Here is a 23,732-nt window from a genome sequence, read left to right as displayed (position 1 = left end):
GTCAACCGAGGATGCGATCGCCACAGTGCTGCACACATTACTGAAGCACTTGGAACACAGGAACACCTATGCACGGCTCCTCTTTGTAGACTACAGCTCGGCTTTTAATACCATCCGGCCATACAAACTCCGTCCCAAACTCCACCAACTGGGACTTAACTCCTCTCTGTGCAACTGGATTGTGGACTTCCTCACTAACCGTAGACAGAGTGTCAGAGTGGGTAAGAACACCTCTTCCACCCTTGTGGTCAACACCGGTGCCCCTCAGGGGTGTGTTCTGAGCCCTCTGCTATACACTCTCTTCACCCATGACTGTATTTCCTCCTGCGCGTCCAATCTCATTGTTAAGTTTGCAGATGACACTACAGTGCTCGGACTTATATCCAACAATGATGAGACAAACTATAGGACAGAGGTGCAACAACTAGAGTCATGGTGCCACGACAATAACTTGGTCTTAAACACCAAAAAGACCAAGGAGATCATTGTAGATTTCCGGAAGAGGGGTCATAACAACCATCTGCCTCTCTTCATTGGCAGTGAGGCGGTGGAGAGGGTGAGCAGTTTTAAATTCTTGGGGGTAACTGTGACCGAGGACCTGTCCTGGGGCAACCATATCACCTCAGTTGTACGGAAGGCCCAACAGCGCCTCTACTACCTGAGGAGACTGCGGAGCGCACACATTCCCAGATCTCTGATGTTGAACTTCTACAACTGTGCCATCAGCAGCGTTCTGACGTATGGATTTCTACTGTGGTTCCCCAGCTGCACCAAGGCCGATCAGCAAGCACTCCAGCGGGTGGTGAAAGAAGCTGGCAGAATTATTGGAACAAGTCTGCCAGAGATCAGTAATATCTTCCCCACTCGCTGTCTGAGGAGGGTGCACAGTATCCTGCGGGACCAACATCACCCTGCGCGCCACCTTTTCCATCTGCTGCCCTCAGGGAGAAGGTACAGGTCTATACAGGCCAGAACATCCAGACTGGCCAACAGCCTGTATCCACAGGCTGTGAGGCTCCTGAACTCTCTGCCCCCCTCTCACGGACAATAACCATATCCAACTTCTTAATAGCAATGAACTGGTCTGCATTGGTGCATCATATCTTTATTCTCTTCCCCCTCCTGCCCCCCCCCCCTTTCTTAAATAGATAACTATCATATCTGATATCATATCTCACAGTACAATAATATTGAATGGGTTGCATTGTTGTATTTTGTCATGTTTCTCAGGTCTTTGTCTGAATTTCTACGAACATTATTGCTAAGGATTGTCTTATTGCATTGGAGTCACACTGGGTTAAATATGTACACTTGGGTTTTAAGGGGTATTTATTATTTTCTTCTTTTTTTTGGGTTGTATGGAAGCCCCAAACGCAATTTCATTGTTCTTGACAATGACAATAAATAAATAAATACTAAAATACTAAATACTAAATTGTACAAACGTGATGGTATATTGTTAGAACAATAAACTTTTCACGTTATAACGTGATACACTTGTGTTTTTCTTTTGCCTGGGTGGCAGCTCTACGCTTCCGTACATTTCTCACTCTCGGCAACTCACGTTTTGTTTTTTTTAAAGGAAGCCTAGTCACGTGACCGCGCAGCAACAAACCAATGTGGAGCAGGAAGAAGGGGGCGGAGCAAAGTGTCGCTGCAGGAGGGGAAGTGTTTGCACTGACAGAGCAGCTTTTTCGTGAAACGGGGGCAAAGTACTGAACCTAGAGGAAAGAAATTATAAAAAACGTCGATTCAATATCATACCTACGTTAACGTCTACATTTGGATCGATCCTCTTGTCTCCTGGATCGTAGCCGAGATCAGCGTTAATCACGTGGGTCTCTGCTCCCTGATCTGTTTCCTGTGTTTGGAAAGAGTTGCAGCTTCATCGCGGAGTTTCTCTCGGTTTGTGGGCTCATCTAAAGGTAAGCACCGAGCTAACTTTACTGTGAGTTCAGTTCATGTTGAGTTTAGCTCCTGAATGAGGTCTTCTGCTGCTCTCCTCGGTGTCTGTTCACAGTTTATTGTGAACACGTTGAGAGAAGAGTGAGAGAGTGTTTGGAGAAAAACACCAGCTAATCATTAGCTCAGCATGCTGGGAGAAGTTGGAGCAGAAAAGTCTTTTCATTGTCCCTGCAGCTGTTTTTCTGCCTGCACCAAACCTCTACAGCCTCGTTTCTATTTGAAGTGATAACAGGAAATGGATGAGAGCGATCTGCTGCAGTATCAGGGTCACAATAAACTTTATTATCCAGCTGCTGTGGATGAACACATGAGAGGAAGTGAACTCCTAAAATGATCTGCAGACAGCAGCTGGGCAGTAAAAGGATTGCAAAAGAGAAAAGAGGAGCATGGAGATACCAACAAGAACACACAGGACAAAAAGATAAAGACATGCAGCAGTGACTCGGTCACTGCAACATCCTTATTTACTGTTCAAGTGGGCACAAGTAAGGAATCCATGGTGCCTTTAGGTGCATCTCGTATACCCAGCAGTCTACACTCCAAAAGCCACAGGAGTTCACTCCAGGTATTTATTAAAACCACTTATTCTTATGATCTGAATATTTAACCACGTGTTAATCAGCAAGCTCCACCAGATTGTTGTTAACCCTTTCTCTGATCGCATTAATGAAACCTTTTGTAATAATTATATAACAAAGACTTGTGCATTATACATGCCCTGTACTTTGGGTATGATTACTAAACCTCCACGATATTTGTGTGTTTTTATATGATTAGCTGGTTTAACTGAAGACATGTAGTTATTAAATCCTAAAGTCAGCATGTGCCATTCACTTCTACATTAACAGATGTTACAAATTTAAAAATAAATAAATGAAAGCTCCTCAAGTACCTGTGTAATCACTTTAATAGTGGTTACATGCTCAGGTCATTTCTTTACTACAGTTCTAATTAAAAATCTCTGTCTGTGTGACATGTTGATGAAAAGGTGCTGCTGGAATCTAAATGATTCCATGTAGATATCATAATGGGCATGACTTATCTGATAATTAAAGAAATTCACAAGGTTAAATTAGTTTGTCTTTTTCACAGAGACATTTGGAGCAAGCATATGATGAAGTATACTGGTTACAACGTAATATTTTTGAGGTAGAATATAATAAGTAGAAACCTATTAAAAAATGCCTGTAAAGCAATGCATATGTTTTGTGTCACCTTAGTTTTGGCCCTGTTTAACAAACACTTTGTTGAATTAGTAATAAAAATGAGGTTGTTTTGATAACTTTAATATTGATATAATGTTAGCTCTTAATTACTTAAAATAATACAAAAAATTATAAGAAAGTAATGAGAATGTTTTTATGTCAACCAGGAAACCTGAAACTGTTTTAAAAAAACTTTTCTGGCTTGAGTTTCCGATGCACCTAAAGGCACCGTGGCTTCTCTACTGGGTCCACACATGCCTCTTTTCCAATAGTTCCTAGTCAAGTCGACTCAATTCTTAACTCATTACAGTCGAGTACCAACTCAGTGTACTTAGGACCGTTACAGTAACACGGAGAAAAGTCCCATGACATAATTCGTATACATCAAAAACAACAGAACAATGGAGAACATTGAGACGGTGGTACTTGCTGCTGAACTGAGGGTAAGCATCTGCACCTCTGGACCACAGTGTTCGCATCGACTAGGTAAAAAATTAACTACCTGGTACCAGCTAATACCTGAATGCTGAAGGTTGAATCGAGCTGAGCCAAGTAGGTGGTAGTGGAAGGGGCTAATATTGGTCAGCAACAGCAATCTATTGTCAAGAGTAGATGCTGTAGCTGCAGTCAAGGGGAGGAAGATCTTTTCAAGCAGGATTTGTAAAAAGCATTTTGACAGTCACACAAAGATGGACAGCTTTTGTTCTGAGGGTTTGGAAAGAGTTTGTCTCTGTCAGTGTCTGCATTCACTTTGTTCCTCTAATAGAAAATCAATGTGCAGATGTTTATTCATGCACTGACTGCTTCTATTCATCCTGCAGCTGCTGGAACAAATTAATGGTCTAAAAGTTGCTTTGCTCAGGTCTTTGTTTGCTCTGCTTCCTTTTTCTTCTTCCAGGGATCAAATACAGACATTCATATAATAAATGTTGTTTTTATTCAAAAATACATATTTTAGTGCACATTAGAATGAGAGTTTTAGATGCCTACCCTAGCATAATAGGCCAGAACTAGTCATATCCCACAAAAGTGTATAAACCCAAATCCATCCTTTGAGACATGAGTTTAAGGCCCTGTCATAGTAAAAAGGCTGCTTAGAACCAATGTCACAGTTACTCCTGAAGTGTTACTTAATAAGAGAGTTACCCCACTTTGCAGTACAATGATTTCTACAAAGAGTCACAGAGTAAAATTTGTACTTTTAACATGTGAGACACTTTGACTCTTCAGTGCAGTGTGGAGCCTAACGAATATCTGCTTTGTGTCCCAGCTGATCAGCAGGAGGAGAAGAGTCTGACGGAGCAGCAGAGGAACATTTTCAGCCGTCTGGACTCAGCTGAGTCACTACACAGGAAACAATGAGCTCAACACAGAAGGTGAGGAAAATATTGCTGTTACATTTTTTTTAAACTGATGTTAAAAGACAAAATAAAAGGTCACAGGACACTGAAACAAAGTCTTTAAAAATCAAGATTAAAATTAAAACCACACATTTTCATACATTGAATAATTTTTTTCAGTGAGCAGTATTCAGGACATTTCGTTTTGATAACAAGAACTGAGAGAGTTCTGAAGGCAGGAGGAATCTAACCCTGTATTATCAACGTATACCTAAGAAAGTGTAATTCCTTATCAGGATGTTCAAATAATGCTTTGAAATTATGTTTAGGATGACCAGATAAAGTAATTAAATCATGAACTGTCACGCTGTGCTAATAAATGTTACAAACAAATAAAAGAAAACATGGAAAGTAGGAGTTCAAGCAGAGCAGCCTCCTCCTGTTCACTGAGACATGGCTCACGGACCACACACCGGACTCTGTCATAAGTCTGGATGGCTTTCAACTGGTTAGAGCGGACCGGAATGCAATGGAGAGTGGTAAGAGGAGAGGTGGGGGACTAGCAATGTATGTCAATGAGAGATGGTGTAACTCGGAGCACATCACTGTGAAGGAACAGAGCTGTACCAAAGACATTGAACTGTTGGCAGTTAGCGTCCGGCCATACCACCTGGCCAGGGAATTTTCACACGTTATTGTGCTGACTGTTTACATCCCACCCTCGGCCGACGCTACAGCAGCCTGTGATTACATTCACTCCACTGTCTCTCAGCTACAGATGGCACATCCGCAGTCCCTCATTATTATTTCTGGGGACTTCAATCATGCCTCACTATCTGTCACTCTCCCAAACTTCTTCCAGTACGTTGACTGCCATACAAGGGACAGCAAATCCCTGGATCTATTGTTTGCCAACACAAAGCAGGCTTACAGTGCATCACCCCTCCCCCCGCTTGGCCACTAAGACCACAACCTGGTCCTTCTCCACCCCACCTACACTCCTATGGTGAAGAGGAACCCCCCCACGAAGAAGGTGATATGGGTGTGGTCTGAGGAATGCACTGAGGCCTTAAGAGACTGTTTTGAATGCACAGACTGGCAGGAACTCTGCAAGCCTCACGGTGAGGACATCGACGCCCTCACTCACTGCATCGCGGACTACATTTCTGTGTTGAGAACACTGTGCCTACCAAGAAGATACAGTGTTTCTCAAACAATAAACCGTGGGTCACCCGAGAACTGAAGGCCCTGCTGTACAAGAAGAAGAGTGCTTTCTGGTCGGGAGACAAGGAGGAACTTAAGAAAGTCCAAAAGGATCTTAAATACAAGATCCGAGAAGGCAAGGAGTGCTTCAGGAGGAAGATGGAAAACCAACTCCAACAGAAAAACGTCAGAGAAGTCTAAAGGAACATGAAACAAATCTCTGGACATTTCCAGGACAATGGAGGAGCCACAGTGTCTGCTGGCCGGGGGTGGGCTAACGACTTGAATCTAGGCGATTAGAGGATCATCAGGGGGTCCTTTTGTCCCTCTGTGGGGGGTCACTCCCACTAGGTTTATATCTGGGACTCTCCACCATTTGACCTTAGAACTGAAGAAGCTTCTCGGATGAGAGGTGAAACGTCTTCAAGTAACTTAAAGAAGTCCAGACACTTTTCTTTGCAAGCTCCTTTGACATTTGAATATGGCCCACTTATCACCTCTCCCACCCCCCAGGTTCCATTAACCCCCCTCCATTTGCCACCCCCCCCTCCGGGTGCAATGCCATTGTCACCTGAGCTCTCCTCTCACCACAACCCTGCTTCACCCCTATCCACACATCTATCCACAACAAAGCAAGCCCCACCCCCCCACTCCAGCCCAGCCTCACATCTACTTCACAGCTGATCAGGTGAGAAATCAGCTCAAGAGGACGAAGGCAAGGAAGTTCGCCTACCGTTCTCGAATTGGGGTGGATGACGCTGTCATCTACCTGGTACACCGATCCCTCTCTCACCTAGAGCAGGCGGGGAGCACTGTGAGGATCATGTTTTTTGACTTCTCCAGTGCTTTCAACACCATCCAACCCGCACTACTGAGAGGGAAGCTGGAGGGAGCCGGAGTAGGCAAACAGCTGACTGCATGGACCATCGACTACCTTACCAACAGACCACAGTATGTGAGGCTCCATGACTGTGTGTCCGAGGTGGTAATCTGCAGCACGGGGGCACCACAGGGCACGGTTCTCTCACCTTTCCTGTTCAGCCTTTACACTTCAGACTTCTGTTATAATTCGGACGATTGCCATATACAGAAGTTCTCAGATGATACAGCCATCATTGGATGCGTATCAGACGGGAATGATCAGGAATACAGGGGGGTCATCAGTGACTTTGTTGGCTGGTGTGAGACCAACGTACTCCAAATCAACGCCAGCAAGACAAAGGAGATGATCATAGACTTCAGGAGGAAGTCCCCCCCCTGCAACACCGGTGAACATCCAAGGGAAAGACATTGAGATAGTGGACTCTTATAAGTAACTGGGTGTTCACCTCAACAATAAACTGGACTGGACTACAAATACAGACGTCCTGTATAAGAAGGGCCAGAGTCGACTCCACCTGTTGAGGAGACTGAGGTCCTTCGGAGTCTGCAGGACTCTGTTAAGGACATTCTATGACACTGTGGTAGCATCTGCCCTTTTCTATGCAGTGGCCTGCTGGGGGAGTGGATGCACGGACAGGGACAGAAGCAGGATTGACAAACTGGTGCGGAGGTCTAGCTCCATGCTGGGATGTCCCCTGGAGTCTGTGGAGATGGTCGGTGAGGGGAGGATGTTAGTAAAGCTGACATCCATCATGAACAACCCACATCACCCACTGCATGAGTATGTGAGTGGGCTGAGCAGCTCCTTTAGTCAGAGACTGAAACACCCTTGCTGCAGGAAGGAGCGCTTTTGCAGATCATTCATCCCAACAGCAGTTAGACTCTATAACTCCTCAATCACGATGTCATGAGTCAGTGGACACTGTGAACATCCACGGTCACCACTTCATGCATAATGGACCTTCCATGACCTTCCAAGCTATATAGTTTGTCTTCCATATTTCCAACTATATCCATAATTACATACTGTGTATGCTACCATTGTATATAGTGTATTATCTTAGTTTTTTTCATTGATTGTACTCAATTGTATTTTTGTATTTCCTTCTGATATCTGTACCTGAGCTGAGGTGACGCAAAAATTTCCCCGTTGTGGGATCAATAATAATAATAATAATAATAATAATAATAATAATGATGGATTGGATTTATATAGCGCTTTTCAAGGCACCCAAAGCGCTTTACAATACCACTATTCATTCACTCTCACATTCACACACTGGTGGAGGCAGCTACAGTTGTAGCCACAGCTACCCTGGGGCAGACTGACAGAAGTGAGGCTGCCATATCGCGCCATCGGCCCCTCTGGCCAACACCAGTAGGCAAGTAGGGTAAAGTGTCTTGCCCAAGGACACAACGACCAGGACAGAGAGCCCAGGGATCGAACCGGCGACCTTCCGGTTACAGATACGATTCCCAACCCCCTGAGCCACGGTCGCCAAGTCTTATCTTATCTCTTAAAAGTATAGACCTGCTACATATTTAGTGCCATTCTGAGTTAATATTAACATTTGTGTATAAGGACTCATTGAGTTACTTTTAAAAAAATCAAATGGCTTATTGGCTATTTTTGATCTAAGATATATATTTTCAATTTTTTGAGCAATATAAAAGATGGACTAATCCATTGTGATGCGACCCTTTGAATTTGACCTCCACATTTTGAAGCATCAGCCACAATTATCTCCAAGTAAGGAAATGGGATGTTTACACTGAGCATACTTGTCATAATTACTGAAATATTTGATGATGTCATGTTCAGAATTTGTATATGCAGATATTTTGAAGAACATCTGCTTGCTTTACTTCTGAGAAACTCTGCCTATCTAAGATGCCCTTTTTATATTCAGTCATGTTAAGATAATTGTCTAAGACCCCTCGAGTGGCCTCTAGAAGAACTGCAGGATTTGGCACTTCTGTGCCAGCTTCAATTTTCAGCCCATTAAGTTTTGTCTTGGTTTGCACTCGCACTTGGTGGGATTTCATGTGCTACTACCACATACTAAACATTTCTACATATTAAACAAATATCTAGGACTGCCTTCTTCCACTTGTACAATATTCCTAAAATTAGAAATATGTTGTCTCAGAGTGAGACTGAAAAACTAGTACATGCATTTGTTACTTCTTTGTTGCACTTTTGTAATTCATTATTATCAGGATGTCCTTAAAACTCCCTTAAAAGCCTTCAGTTAATCCAAAATGCTGCAGCAAGAGTCCTGACAGGGACTAGAAAGAGAGAGCATATTTCTCCTGTTTTGGCTTCCCTTTATTGGCTTCCTGTTAAATCCAGAATTGAATTCAAAATCCTGCTCCTCACATACAAGGTCTTAAATAATCAGGCCCCATCTTATCTTAATGACCTTGTAGTACCATATCACCCTATTAGAGCACTTTGCTCTCGCTCTGCAGGCCGTCAGGTTCTCATGTTTACTTGTCATGTTCTCATGTTGTTGCTAAGGATTGTCTTATTGCACTGGAGTCACACTGGGTTAAATATTTACACTTGGGTTTTAAGGGGTATTTATTATTTTCTTCATTATTTTATTTACGGGTTGTACGGAAGCCCCAAATGCAATTTCATTGTTCTCTGACAATGACAATAAATAAATAAATACTAAAATACTAAAATACTAAAAATACTACTTGTTGTTCCTAGAGTATTTAAAAGTAGAATGGGAGGCAGAGCCTTCAGTTTTCAGGCCCCTCTTCTGTGGAACCAGCTTCCAGTTTGGATTCAGGAGACAGACACTATCTCTACTTTCAAGATTAGGCTTCAAACTTTCCTAGTTATGCTGCAATAGACGTAGGCTGCCGGGGATTCCCATGATGCATCAAGTTTTTCTTCTTCAGTCACCTTTTTCATTCACTATGTGTTAATAGACCTCTCTGCATTGAGTCATATTCCAATAAATAAATAAATTATTATCAATCTCTGTCTCTCTTTCACAGCATGCATTTCGTCCTGTCTCTCACAGATGGTTCTCCTGGAGGTTTCTTCCTGTTTAAAGACAGTTTTTCCTTCACCTGTCACCAACGTGCTTGCCCATAGGGAGTCATATGATTGTTAGGTTTTCGGGGGGGGGGGGGGGGTTGTATTACTGCAGGGTCTACCTTACAATATAAAGCACCTTGAGGTGGCTGTTGTTGTGATTTGGCGCTGTGTAAATAAAATTGAAATAAATGGAACTAAAAATTGATCTGCTTGAAATTCTCTTTTCTATTAAGCAGCCTTGTTGCTAACATGACTGCATATTGTTGTTGTTGTTACTATATTTCAAACATGTAAACAATATATAGGTACATTTAGTAAAGAAAATAAGAGAGAGAAAAAATACTACATAAAAGTCAATATATTTCAATATAGCTACCATTCTGATTCCTTTACATGTTCAAAGGGAGTGGGAAGAAGTACACACTTATTTAATCCCACCCCTTTGCCATAAGTTATCAGTTAATATTTAGTCAGCTTAAATAGTGAACAGATTTCTGATATAATATATACTCTAATATCACATCATGACATTTTTTTAAATAGAGACATTCACTTAATTTCAATATTTTTCCCTTTCTTTATAGTTCGAGAAGATCATATTTTTATAACTCTTTTTGAACTGGTTTATGTTCGGACATGGCTTTAATTCCATATTCAAACTGTTCCACAGTTTCACTCCATGCACGGAAACACAAAAGCTTTTTCTTGTAGTGCGTACCTTCCCTGTTTCGAAGTTACAAAAAACCCTTAAATAATAACTTCCTTCTTTCAAAAAAAACATGCTCTGAATATTATGTGGCAGTTCTTTATTTTTTGCTTTGAATAGACTTTGTGCTGTTTGGAATTTCACTAGATCGTCAACTTTCAATATTTCAGACTGCAAGAATAGTGAGTTTGTATGTTCCTGTAACCTGCATTGTGGATGATTTGAGCTGCTTTTTTTTTTCTTTTTTTTTTTTTAAGAGTAAAAAGTGAATGTAGTGTGGTTATATAGTTGTTGCCCCAGGCCTCTGCACAATAGCTTAAGTATGGTGAAACCGGTGAACAGTAGCGAATATGAAGTGATGTTCTGTCTAATACCTGCTTTAGCTTGTTTATTATTGCAATGCTTTGTGATACTTTGTAATGAATATATCTTACGTGAGCTCTCCAGTTAAGTTTTTCATCTATTATTACCCCCAGAAATTTATTCGCACTGACTCTTTCAATATCAACACCCTTTATATGAATCTTAGCATTTGTATTTAAACTACTATTTCCAAATAACATATGTTTAGATTTATTCAAATGTAATTATAATTTCTTTTTATCAAGCCTTCGTGCTGTTTCATCCTCGGATTTTAAACTAGTATTAATTTACGGCTCATTTTGTTCCACGACTGCATTTCACTCATTGCCTCTGTTTGTATCTCTGTCATTGCAGGACCAACATGGAGCAGGAGGTCCGAGCACTCAGGAGGCCGACAAGCCTCAAAGAAGAAAGGGAGAGAAAAAATACACCTGTGACGAGTGTGGGAAGGCTTTTACTCGGCCTGGAAACTTAAAAACACACCAACTCATCCACAGTGGTGTTAAAGCATTCAATTGTGACTTGTGTGGAAAGTCTTTTACTCAAAAGAGTGCCCTAAAAACTCATCAAAGCCTCCACAGTGGAATTAAAGCACACACCTGTGATCAGTGTGGGAAAAGTTTCACATGGAAACAAGGCTTAGAAAGGCATAAGCTCATCCACAGTGGAGTTAAAGCATACACTTGTGATCAGTGTGATAGAAGTTTTACTCAAGGTAGCCACTTAAGGATTCATCAAGTTTCCCACTCAGGAATTAAAGCATACAGCTGTGACATCTGTGGGAGAACCTTCAGCCATATAGAGAATCGAAACAAACACCAGCGGATTCACACGGGACAGGATGTGTACTGCTGTGATCAGTGTGGCAAACGATTTGTAGCATACAAACATTTACAAATCCACAAATTTTCTCACACTGATGAGAGACCCTATAAGTGTGACCTGTGTGATAAAGCTTTTAACGCTCCATATTCCCTGAAAGCACACCAACAGATCCACACCAGAAAGAGACTCTTCAAGTGCAGTTACTGTGAGGTATGTATTTGTATTCTCCTCTCCTCCTCTCCTTTCGATGCGACAGAGTATCTAATCAATTCAGGTTATTTTTTTGTCACCAATGTATCATCCACAGTTTTCATGATGTCGTTTTCAAAGTTTGTGTGATGGTAGACACTGATAACTGCTTGAAAAGTTTTAGTTTTGTAAAAATTGGGTCATGGTCACAACGAACATGAAAACCAGTGAAAACTTTAAATTGTGCACAATTTGTATTATCCACAATACTAGGCCTTGGAGGACATGAGCGTCTAGGTTGGCTAAGCATTTGAACTTGACCTTCATTCTTTGTGCCTAGGGTTAAAGTTTCAAGAAACTATATTGAGTATTATATCACATGCTAGGGCATGGAGAGAGCTGTACATCACACTTTCTTTTCTTTTTTTTATATGAAAACCCTTCGCTATGATTTGCTACCTTATCATGGTGAAGGGTTTTGTGTGTCCTGGAGATCCCAGGTGCTATGTTGGTAGAGTCTCCCATGGCAAATTGGTCCTTGACTGAGGGACAGGCAAAGAGTGATTCAAAAAACCTGTGTGAAAGAAAAATCTAGGGAACAGTTCACCTTGCCCTGGGATAGGGTTACCGGGGCATCACCCTGGCCGAGGCCTGGGGAGGGTACCTGAGGGTTAGCACCTGGCGTCCAAGCCTTAGTTCAGGGGTGGCCAACTCCAGGTCTTGAGAGCTGGTGTTAGATTTGTATTGTTGATTGTCATTTATGCTTAGAAATATTTACTTATATATGCTTAGAGTTTTGTAATTAGTTGTAGATTGGTAGAGGTTTTGATCCTTGATAGTCTGCAAACTTTGTGTGTATTAGACAGCACTTTGGGAGCATGAGAGGTCATACCGTGTCTTATTATTTTATGGTAGGATTAACGTAGTTGCGTCTGTTCTAGTCTAAGTGCTCTTTGTTTAGATGAACTGCAGGACTTCCTCACCGTGTTATCTAGGATGAACCATCTAGGGTGAGGGGGAGGCTACCCTCTCCCTGACCAAGGATGTTTGACCCTTTGATCAGCAGTCCCCACACACACACACACACACACACACACACACACACACACACACAGGCAAGGTACTCTTTGTTTGTATGTAGACGTCGTATGTTAATGAACCTATGCATATTCATGTAACCTCAATAAAAGGACAGTGTATGGGAGAACGGACGAGAGCTACTGGGGTCAAGCGAAGGAACGGCGCTCTGTCTGGTTCTCTCCCGTGCACGAGTACCATGAAGAAGTTTGCCTACTTGTGTCTTGCTTAGCAGTGTAATTATATTGTCTTCAACGTTCCAGCGGATGGGTTCAAGCTACAAACCTAACAGCTGGTGTCCTGCAGGTTTTAGATAACACCCTGGGTCAACACACCTAAATCAAATGATTAGTTCATTACCAGGCCTCTGGAGAACTTCAAGAAATGTTGAGGAGGTAATTTAGCCATTTAAATCAGCTGTGATGGATCAAGGACACATCTAAAACCTGCAGGACACCGGCTCTCGAGGCCTTGAGTTGGCCACCCCTGCCTTAGTTGCTGGGACCCAACAGGCCACAGCTCAAAGAACGGCCCACCACCTGCAGGAGGCACCACACTGCATTTGGGTTTAGTGCACTCTGGTGGACTGATCCCCGGCTACCCAGGCTAGTGATTGGGACATTGAACAACACCTCTCTGGTTATAAAGGAGCCTTAGTTATTGCATTTGGTTCAGAGGTACCAGCTACATACAGTCAGGCTCATCTGAACGTGAGGCTTGGGCTTGGAACCAGTCTGGATTTGCCCTTTGTGTGAGGTGTCGGCCTTGGCTGGGTACCTTAGTATCCCTTCGGGTTGCTGCCGGTATGGTGGAGTTTCTCCAGAATGAGAGGGTTTGTTCCCTATTCCTTTGTCACTGAATAGGTCCCGACAGTCGTCTGTGCTTATGGGCCGATTGGCAGCTTCAAGCATGGGTGTCGAACTCCAGGGTTTGAGGGCTGGTGCCCTGCAGGTTTTCCATAACATGAATTATGTGATTACCGTATTTTCTGCACTATAAGTCAGACTTACAATTCTTTTTAATTTTCTCAAAAATCGCCAGTGCGTCTTATAATCCGGTGTACTTTATGTATGAATTCCGGCTGTGTTTACTGTTACGGTAAACACTTCAAGACATGTTGAAGTAATTTAGCCATTGAAATCAGCTGTCTTGTATCAAGAACACATCTAAAACCTGCAGGACACCACCCATCGAGCCCTGGATTTCGACAACTGTGGTTTAAAGTGTTCAGCCTTCTTGGAGTCCGTGGTTGGGGTGCTTGAGGGTGCTCCCCCTGTGGTAGGGCTGAACGATTATGGAAAATAATCTAATTGCGATTTTTTGCCCCAATATTGCGATTGCGATGCGATATGCGATTATTTTTTAAGGTATTTGTCTTCTGTATTATTAAACAAAGACAAGCAATACATCATATAGTATGGCCAATACTATATTACATTAATTTTAAACTGTTCTTTCCTGGAAGACAGACCTCTGTTATGATGACATGAGGTGATGCATGAATTGATGACTGACATTTTTATTTAACTTCTTCAATCACAACAGTATATTTGAACATACACAATAGTTTATTTTTAGCTTACAAACATCTGAGCATAAAGTGCTGACAAGGAACCCTGGTGTAAACATTAAAATGAAAGTCAGTACAATGTGCAGATTGCAGAAATATACATAAACAAAATCAGTGGCTTTACCACACTCAGTTTTTCGACATCTGTGAACTACTAGACAGTCATTCAATTAAAAAATAATATTAAATAAATAAAACTAATAAATAAAAAATACACACATCTTACTGATCTCTGCAGTCAGTAACATTACACATAAAGTGCAAACATAATAGCAATTGTATAAACACACACACAAACACGCCTTTAAAGTTTAAAGGCGTGAAATTGGACGGTCTAGCCTTCTGATTAGCGTCACCGCTGTCTCGGTGGAGTTTAATAAACTCGGCCGTCTGCTTCTTGCTATCTAAAATATAACCAGACACTGGTGTAAATTCTCGACTGTCTCATACTTCTGTTTAATAAGTTTTCTGTTTGACGTTTAGTCAGCTGTGTGAAAACCAAGGAGGAACCCACCCGGGGGATTAATAAAGTTTTATTTTATCTAATCTAATAACTTTAATCTCAGCCAAACCGATTTACTCACGAACAAACAAAACACTGAAAAAAGCCCAACAATAACATTTTTAGGTTGTCTAAGTGACTTATATATTACGTTTAACCCGAGCAGCGAAACTCCGCGGTGATCTGAAAATGATGTGCCGGGAGTTGTGCCGTTCTCGGCCGCATCAGTAACACTCGAGCTCCCGGCTAGCTGTCGAGCTGGTGGGTAGCAGACGCCTCTGAAAACGTCGAAGCACTTTTGCAAATATGGGATATCTTGATAAACCGAGCAGATATTTGATGTTTACACAACTACTTTCTCGCCTGAAAATATGTTAAAAGTTTATTTTGTGACCCAGAAAGATTAGTATGAGTAATTTTAAAACTTAGTAGCGGCCGCCATTGCTGGAAACTGGAGTTTGGCTCGGCCGCGCTATGAATTCTGGGATATGGTAGTAATTTGGACAGCCTTCGGCGCGTCGCTGTGACGTAATCGGTCTACAAATGCGGCCTCAGGAGGATGCAGCCCATGAATTTGGACATGTCCAGAGTATAATCGCAGCCTTTGCGGTTAGAAAATTGCACTTGATCATGTCGCGATATTATCGCAAATGCAATATATCGTTCAGCCCTACCCTGTGGACTCATCCTATTGGGAGACTGGAAGTTTTTACAGCTTGGCAAAAGTCTTGAGCCAATACTTCTCCAATTATATGGTAAAGATAATAAAATACACAATTTTAGTATGTAATGCATCAAGGTCCTAGGTCAAAGGTCAAGGTGACACAAAATAGTAAGAAGCTTTTGCTTTAGTTTCCAATGTGTCATCTGCAGTGATGGGAATAACGGCGTTACAAGCAGAAAAAGAGAGAGTGAGTTTTGAGTCGTGAGAGATTTGTGATGTTTAGCGTGTTTGGAGTGTGTAGTTAATGTGTTGAATTGTGTAGTTAGTGTGTAGTGTTGTGGATAGTTTTGTGTTGTGTGTCAGAACAATGAGGTGACTACTGTCTCCAGGTAGAAACAGGAGTGATACACCTGCTGTCAGACCTGCAGGTATCAGGCTGTGATGTTTCCTTTATAGTGGACAGAAATTTTTGGAGTGGCACAAATAATTTGTGTGGCATCTTATTGAAGAACAGCTGATTGTTCTGTAAATAGTTTGAAGTGGTTATTTAAAAAATCAAGATAAAAGGTAAATGGATGCAAATAACTTTGTTGTTTGCAAAACTTGTGCGTATGATTTTAAAATTGACAATTTATATTTGCATTTAAAGTTATGAAATATGATTCATTAAACATGTTTGTGGTTGTTACAGTAAAAAATCACTTTTTCTACTCTGATTTTATGTTTTTTGTCTGATTTTTGATCAGTTGTGTTAATACAGTATGTCAAAATGAAAACATAACTGTAAATTCAGACACGTGAGGTTGTGCTGAAAAGGATGATACCAAACAAGGCAAAGTTTTTCAAGGTGAAATGTGGAGGTAAAATCAAAAGTTAGAAAAAATGGCCAATTATACCCTGGACCCCAGAGGGTTAAACGTTTTTTTGTTTGTTTGTTTAAGTAATGCAATAGTTACTTTTCAAGTAATTAATTACTTTTAGAATATTGTAACTCAGTTACTAACTCAGTTACTTTTTTGAAGAAGTAACTAGTAACTATAATTAATTACTTTTTCAAAGTAATTTGCCCAACACTGTTCATCTGCCAGCTTTAAAGCACTATATTAGTCTTCATTCTTTATTTAGTGAGTCAAACAAAATTCTGTTCTGGATACAAATTTGGGGTAACATTAAGTTAAGCGCGTGTGCCTCTTGAATATGACGTGCTTATACTTTTTTGTATAATTTTAGTTATAGTAGTTCAGTAAGGTAAGTGCTATGATCCAAATCAGGGGTGTCAAACTCCCCTGATTTGGATCAAGGACACATCTAAGGCCTGGAGTTCGACACCTGCGCTCTAAACAGTAAAATGTAATTGGACATCTGCAGAGATGCTCTTTATTTCAGGCAACGTTGAGGATAAAAATGTTGAAGTGACTGACTTACACTGTGTTTGTGTCTTTGTTTAGAAGCAGAGCGACACAGATGGATGCAGTTCTCAACTCTGTCGTTGCTGTGGTGGCGGGAAAGAATTTTTTTGTGACTTTTGTGGAAAAATGTTCAGTCAGCAAACAAGCCTCAAAACACACCAGCGAAGACACACTAGACACAAACTGAACTACTGCAACAAATGTGGGAAAGGCTTCCCCACTCCAAGTACATTAAAACGCCATGAACTCATTCACAGTGGGGTTAAAAAGCACCTCTGTGATCAGTGTGGGTCATCGTTCATCAGTACAAGTCAGCTTAAAAGGCACAAGCGAGTCCACACAGGAGAGAAACCATACAAGTGCAGACACTGTGACAAAAGCTTCTCACATTCAGGTAATCGTAACCTTCATGAAGCTACACATTAAAAAAAGAACTATAGCTGTGACCAGTGTGACAAGAGCTTCAGGAATCTCATGTGGCAAATGAACGGTTTCACTGTTACCAGTGTGCTAAAACATTCACTTCATATTCTGCTCTCTGCAAACATCTGCAGGATCATGAAGGGCTGAAATCATTCCCATCACTGGATCACAGTGAATCAGAAGAGAGAGAAAGAACAGAGACTGAGAACCCTTGAGATCAGGCTCCACAGAGTTCAGATAGAATCTCCTCCTCCCCCTTTTGTGAGTGTGGACGCTTCCTGTCTTTGCTCTTTAAATGCTTTGCTTCTTTTATTGATTTTTATTGATTTTTATGCTGGTTTTTCCCTTTTTTCCGTATGAGCTTACCTGCGATAGCTTCTGGAAACTTATAGATCATTAGGACTAAAGCGTTCTTAACAGAAACAGCAACATTTTTATAGTTACCGTATCTTCAGCGCTCCGTGTGTCTGTGGCCTAGACACAGCTAAAGCCTGATTACAGCGTCTGGGCACCGAACAGCCTCAATAGCCTGGAAAGGTGCTAACCGCATTATAATAAATCCTCAAGCGATAATCCCCCCCCTTATGCGCGTCTTAAAACCAAGACACAAATCATGTCTCAAGAAAGGGGGAGGACGTATCACAGGCAGGGCACAGCGAGCTGAAATCTCTGAAACCGACTGGCCTTCACTTCCTACGAGACAGAGAAGCTCTTCTACCCCTGTATACGGGAGGAAACAGGACTGGACAACCGTGAATAGGATGGTTAACAACAAACCTCCAAAACAACTGAATGTGAAACTGCAGAACAGATTTGCTCCACTATCAAAGGACCCTGGATCTATATCGGACAACCATCCATCTAAAAGCAGCGAAGTAAGGTCTGAAAATCTGTTGAAAAGTAGAAGACCACAGGGAAAGCTAAAGGCTAGGCCTGAAACTCTGATTGTGGGTGACTCTGCCGTAAAGGATGTACAAAGCATGTGCAGTAAGAACTCTTAAGTCCTCTGCTTTCCTAAGGATATGGTCAACAACCTGAAGGAGAGAATTCTTCAAATTGCAGTTGAATATCCAACTGTGACAAACATTGTTCTGATGAGGCAGCTATGAATGAAAATGTTCTGCTCGTCACATTTTACGCTTTCTAAACTGTTCTGCTTCAGTGTTCATGTCGAGTGGTTCGCTTTGTTCTAGCAGTTGAATGAAGAAATCTTTTGTCGTGTTATCAAGTTTTTATTGAATGTATTTAAAAACGTGTTCTGCAGATGTTTTCTTGTTAAGGTTGTTGGTGTTGTGAAATTCTGCAACAATTAAATAAAAGTTTAAAATGTTAAATTAAGAAACAGTTTGAGCCTTGATTTCACTTCCTGTATTTCAGAGTAAAGACTGAAGTGACAGTCAACCTGATGTAACAGCCAAGAAAGATTTAGTTTGTCTATGAACAGTGAACACCTGTGTGGATCAACGCGCTTGTTTTCAAAAGGTTTCTCCAGGCATGGAGAAGATCCAGGCCCCAGACATCCAGAGGCCCCAGAGTGTGAGAGCCCAAGGAGGACCACTGGAGGGGCATCCGTGCCACCCTCTGGGAAGAGCTGAGGATTCCCAGACGAGGGGTCACCCAGCGGCCACAGAAGCCAGAAGGGGCTGCAGTAGCATGCCCGCCAGCTCTGCCGGCATCCAGCTGTGCCAGAGTAAACCTTTTTTTTTTTTTTTTTTTTTTTTTTTTGCCTGTCCCGTTTGGCTCTTTTGCCATCAGAATTATTGTCTAAAGGCAAAGAAAGATGCCCAACGGATTTACTTTACCAAACTGACCATCCCAGCCTTGCCATAATGGTCCATTTGATTCACCTTTTATTGTTTATTTTATTTTCACTTACTGAATACGGGACAGACTTGACTGGGGGAAAGAAGGGGAGAAAGAAAGAAGGAAAGAGAAACAGCTGAGAAGAGGGACGGGGGAGAAGGGCAAAAGACAAAAACCAACAGAACGGGCAGAGAAAAAAAAAATGCATATATCAATCACCTGGATCACCTGCTGAGAAAGAAAAAAGAAAGCAAGCAGAAGAGAACAAGAGTAATAGAATAAACAACATCACAATGATATATGGGAATATGACAGTAAATACTAAATGTTAAACATTATTGTGCAGCACATAAGATCAACAGAACACAGTGTGCTTTGAGGTAGGAGCCAAAAAGGGTGTAGTTTGTGGGTGTGATCACCCGTGTGTACACCTGTGAGCATGGACGCGCTTGTTTTTTGTTTTTTAAAAGGTTCCTTCATGTAATAATCTGCTAGAGGGTGTGGGGGGGCCACAGCCCCGTCCTCCAGGGCGTGAAGCAGGTATGGAGGAGATCAAAACTCCAGACATCCAGAGGCCCCCAGAACACAAGAGACCAAGGAAGACCAACAGAGGGGCAGCCGCGCCACTGTCCCAGAAAGAGCTGAGGAGAGTCCCAGATGAGGGCTCACTCAGCAGCCGCGGAGCAGAAGCCAGGGGGAGTTGCAGTGACGCGCCCATGAGCTCCGCCGGCAGCCAGCTGCGCCTGAGTGACCGAGCCCCAGGCCGAGAGGCCGGGGGCACCCCACCTCCGAAGTGGCCCGAGCGAGCCCCAGGCTCCAGGCCCCGATAAGCGGCCGCCAAGGAGTGAGCCGGTGTGTACCTGGACGCCCATCCCCGGACACAAAGAACCACCAACGCACCGATGTCTGAGGGGGTCCGCCACTGGCAGGGGAAGTGGTGGTAGGGGGAGATAGGCCTCCAAACCTTGGAGGGCCTGAGATGTCCCCAGAGAGGTGGCGCCTGACACCCAACCTGACATATAGACACAGACATACAGACACACACAGACACAAACATCCATTCCCGCCCTCATGCTCTCATATGCACTTACTCCACACTCAACCAACGTGGAGACAGACATAAAGAGACGCTGTACACACGATCACGCTCCCCAAGCGTACTCTACAAACCGGGTCTAGGTGCCCCCGCCCCTGGAGGGGGGAACTGCACCCAGACCCAGGTGGTGTTTCCCTTTTCCCTGCGGTGGGGGGAGGCAGACCGCCCTGACTCCGCAGCAGCAGGAAGGCTCCACACTCCAGACCGCAGTCGGACGGCCAACTCCTCCTCCTAGTCCTAGCCCCCCTGCTCCAGCAGGTCGCAGAGAATGGGGGTGAGAGAAGACTCCAAACCTCCCTCCACCCGCTCATTGTAGTGTTGATGCATGTGTGTTCTAAGGTGCATTTAAAACCCAGGAGGGCTTGGAGCTACCTGCCAGAGAGCAGCAGGTAAGCGCATGGTCCCTCCTGCTAGCCCTCAATGTCTACGTGTATTTAAAATTGAGAGGTGGGCAACGATGCCAGGGGTGGGGTGTACACCCTGATGGTACTTTGGACTCCGTGTATCGTGCCCACCCCCAAGATCCTATATGTATGTGTAATGAGAGTGTGAGTAATGTGAATGTCTAAGTTGTGGGATAAAATTGAGGCAGAGGCAGCCAGAAGGGGACAGAGGGGGGGGTAGCCTCCTCTGCACCCTGGTGACATACCCCTACTCCAAGGCCCTGCATGTTGTGGTGGAGCGGGATGAGGGAGGCAGCTGGAGATGGGGAGGGAAGGAAGGGAGGGGCAAGTGACCCCTCCCTGGGGCCAGCTCCCCCGCTGACCCCAGTAGGCACCCCCATACTCCGCGACCCGCCAGGGAAAGGGGGCCCAGGCCCATCCAGACCGGGGCCCAGTGCAGCAGCGCCGCCCGGCCCCACAGAGCCCGGGACAGTCCACCCAACCCCACCACAGAGAAAACTGCACCCACCCCACCATCCACTCATCTTCCAGACTACATAAGACAATAAACACCCAGGCTGAGATCTTCCTCCACCTCTCCTGTATCTCCCCCTCCTGCAGAGAGAGCTCCTGAGGAGAGGAAAGCTCCTGCAAGATGTGACAATCTCCCCCACCAGTTGAAGAGCCCCCCAGGTGGCTCGACGCACCGGCGGCACCCTGCTCCAGGGCTGGGCCCCCATGCACCCACCCGCCCACAACCCCGGCAACACACCAACCAGGACCCAAGCCCCCGAGGCCCGGTCCGGGTCCCAGCCCAGAGACGGAGCGCCCCCAGAACCTCACGCCCATCCCGGACCCACCCAGGGGCAGCCAGGCTACCAGGTCAGTAACCCACGTCCGTCAGCACAGACCCTCCCCTAGCCCCGCTGCACGCAGCCGCGAGGAAACAGTCACCTGAGAGCCAACAGAGCCCCAGAGTAAACCTAAGGGTCCCCGCACTCCCCAGAAGAGGCCTGACCAAGCCCCGGACCCAGGCCCTGCTGAGCAGCCACCGGGAGTGATCTGGTATATATCAGAGCGCCCAGCCCCGGACACGAAGAACCACGAAGAACCACCAACGCACCGACACCTGAGGGCATACCTCCCTCATGTGTAGTATTGCTGCGTGGAGCCCAGAGGGATGAATGAATGAATGAATCAAGGCTTTATTGGCAACATGCAGGTTGCCCCGCAGTGGAATAGAACCCCCCCCCCAACTTACACACACAACATAGACATCACATGGGAATACAGGTCGGAGATCGGCAGCGTTACAGAAAAACACGGAAAAAGTACATGACAATGGGAAAGTAGAAGAGGAAAAAGAGACCTCTACTCGTGCTGGGCTCCTATAGAGGACAGCATGAGAACAGGAAACAAAAAAACTCCTCTGCACAGAGAGCACATAAATGTCCACAGTACAACATTATGGAACACATGACAAGCCACAGGGTTGGGTAGAGGGTGAGGACTAATCCGAAGGAAACACAGCAGTCATCCTGCCCTGCGCTATTATTCCAGCGTGGACCCAGACCCGCCGTGTTCTCCAGGAGAGGACAAGCATCGAAGGCATTTGGAAAGGGAATGAGTGAGTGCTTATTAGTGTTAGTGTATGTGTGTCCAGAGTTCAGCTGAGACAGTGTCCTCTGCCCTATCAGGCTAAGTAAACAGTCTGCCAGCCAACCCAGGTGGCCTTGCATGGAGTGGGAAGAACAGTCAACACACAGTCGTTATCAGGGTGTTTTTGTTCAGCTCCAGCCTTGAGCCCACAGCTGGCGCCGAGGAGGTAGCCGCATTATGATGTTGATTTTTCTTTTATGCGAAAAGCTCAGGAGAATTTCAAAGCTGTTCTTTAACACTCCGACACTGGTCTCTCAATCTCCCGTTGGAGAGCCTCCCCATGATGGTATCAAACTTCCGTTCCGTGGTGTTGTCATTCTTTTGCTCAGATAGCCAATTCTGAGAACTCACAACTGCAGTGTGAGTGAGCTGTTCTGCGATGTGATCCAACTTTTGCTAGAAGGTGTCATTTTGAGCACGCCTCTCCTTGATGTAACCCAGTATACACTCGGAGGTGTTATTCTGAGTCTTCAGGGCAGCTGTAAGCGTCTCCAAGGTCTTAACCATGCTGCTTTCAATGAGCCCGTTCTAAGAAGTCGCTCCTAGCATATCTGCAATAGAGCGTTTTCAATGCGTACTAAAAACCGTCCTGGGACTCACCTGAGTAGCTCACTAAAAAGTTATGTGCACCCCTGGTTAGAGTCTGACAGCTGCTGGTAAGAATGACCTGCAGTAACGCTCCTTCCTACACTGTGGGTGTAAAAGTACTGCTGAACGAGCTGCTCAGTGCTTGTACCGTCTCATGCAGAGGTGGGAGGTGTTCTATTTGACAGAAAAGAAGGTGGGAACAAATCCAGTACATTACAGACCTCTAAGGAAACTGTGGATTTGAGAATATTTACCATTGCTACAAGAATGACAGAAATGGATAAAAAGTTGTTTTGTGCCTGAAGATGTTGTCATGGTTAGATCCCAATGTAAAAACCTCGAGGGTCTTGGGTATTCTGAAAAATCATAACAACCTTTGCAGATAAGAAAGGTCTGGTACGTGTAGTTCGTCTTCACACAAAAACAAACGTGATTGAAAAACCTGTAACAAAAATTACTTTTGTTATGTGAAGCTACAAACTGATGAACTAGATTACTGGTAGAAGGGTGTATGAATGAAACATGGTCTGCCCTCTTATGCATATTGTATGAATGTATCATGACTTATTATGGCTCCTTTAAGTTAAAAACCACTCCTGCATGTTTTAGTAATAAAATCTTTGATCAGTTTCATAAATTGTAACACTGCTCATTTTAAGTGTTTTTCATTTAGTGCAACAGCTGGATATTAAACTCATAATCAACATAAGCAGCTGTTTGTTTTCATTAGTGTGTTTTCACTATCTTGACAAAACAGAACATAAAAAACTTAATATAGCCATGAGATGTGATTTGAGAAGTATTTTGTATATTGTGCAGGAAAAG

General features: G+C 43.6%; 1 protein-coding gene across 2 annotated transcripts; it reads left to right on the top strand.

Moving 5' to 3' along the window:
• The first annotated feature begins 1,635 nt into the window (after positions 1–1,635).
• LOC146662616 (uncharacterized) lies at positions 1,636–20,904 on the top strand. Of its 2 annotated transcripts, XM_085417551.1 has the most exons (5): positions 1,636–1,925; positions 4,441–4,546; positions 11,074–11,754; positions 16,995–17,349; positions 17,510–20,904. In XM_085417551.1, the coding sequence occupies exons 2-5, from the start codon at positions 4,529–4,531 to the stop codon at positions 17,515–17,517; spliced, it is 1,062 nt and encodes a 353-aa protein (XP_085273677.1). In that variant the 5' UTR covers positions 1,636–1,925; positions 4,441–4,528; the 3' UTR covers positions 17,518–20,904. The 2 variants fall into 2 exon arrangements, with proteins under 2 accessions (XP_085273677.1, XP_085273675.1); XM_085417549.1 differs by having other exon boundaries at positions 16,995–20,904.
• Positions 20,905–23,732: the final 2,828 nt, after the last annotated feature.

This window comes from Rhamphochromis longiceps, linkage group LG9, assembly GCF_057381845.1.
Source record: "Rhamphochromis longiceps isolate RC_006_pf linkage group LG9, R_longiceps_female_GT1.1, whole genome shotgun sequence".
Taxonomy (NCBI): Eukaryota; Metazoa; Chordata; class Actinopteri; order Cichliformes; family Cichlidae; genus Rhamphochromis; species Rhamphochromis longiceps.
This window is presented reverse-complemented; position numbering and strand designations above follow the sequence as displayed.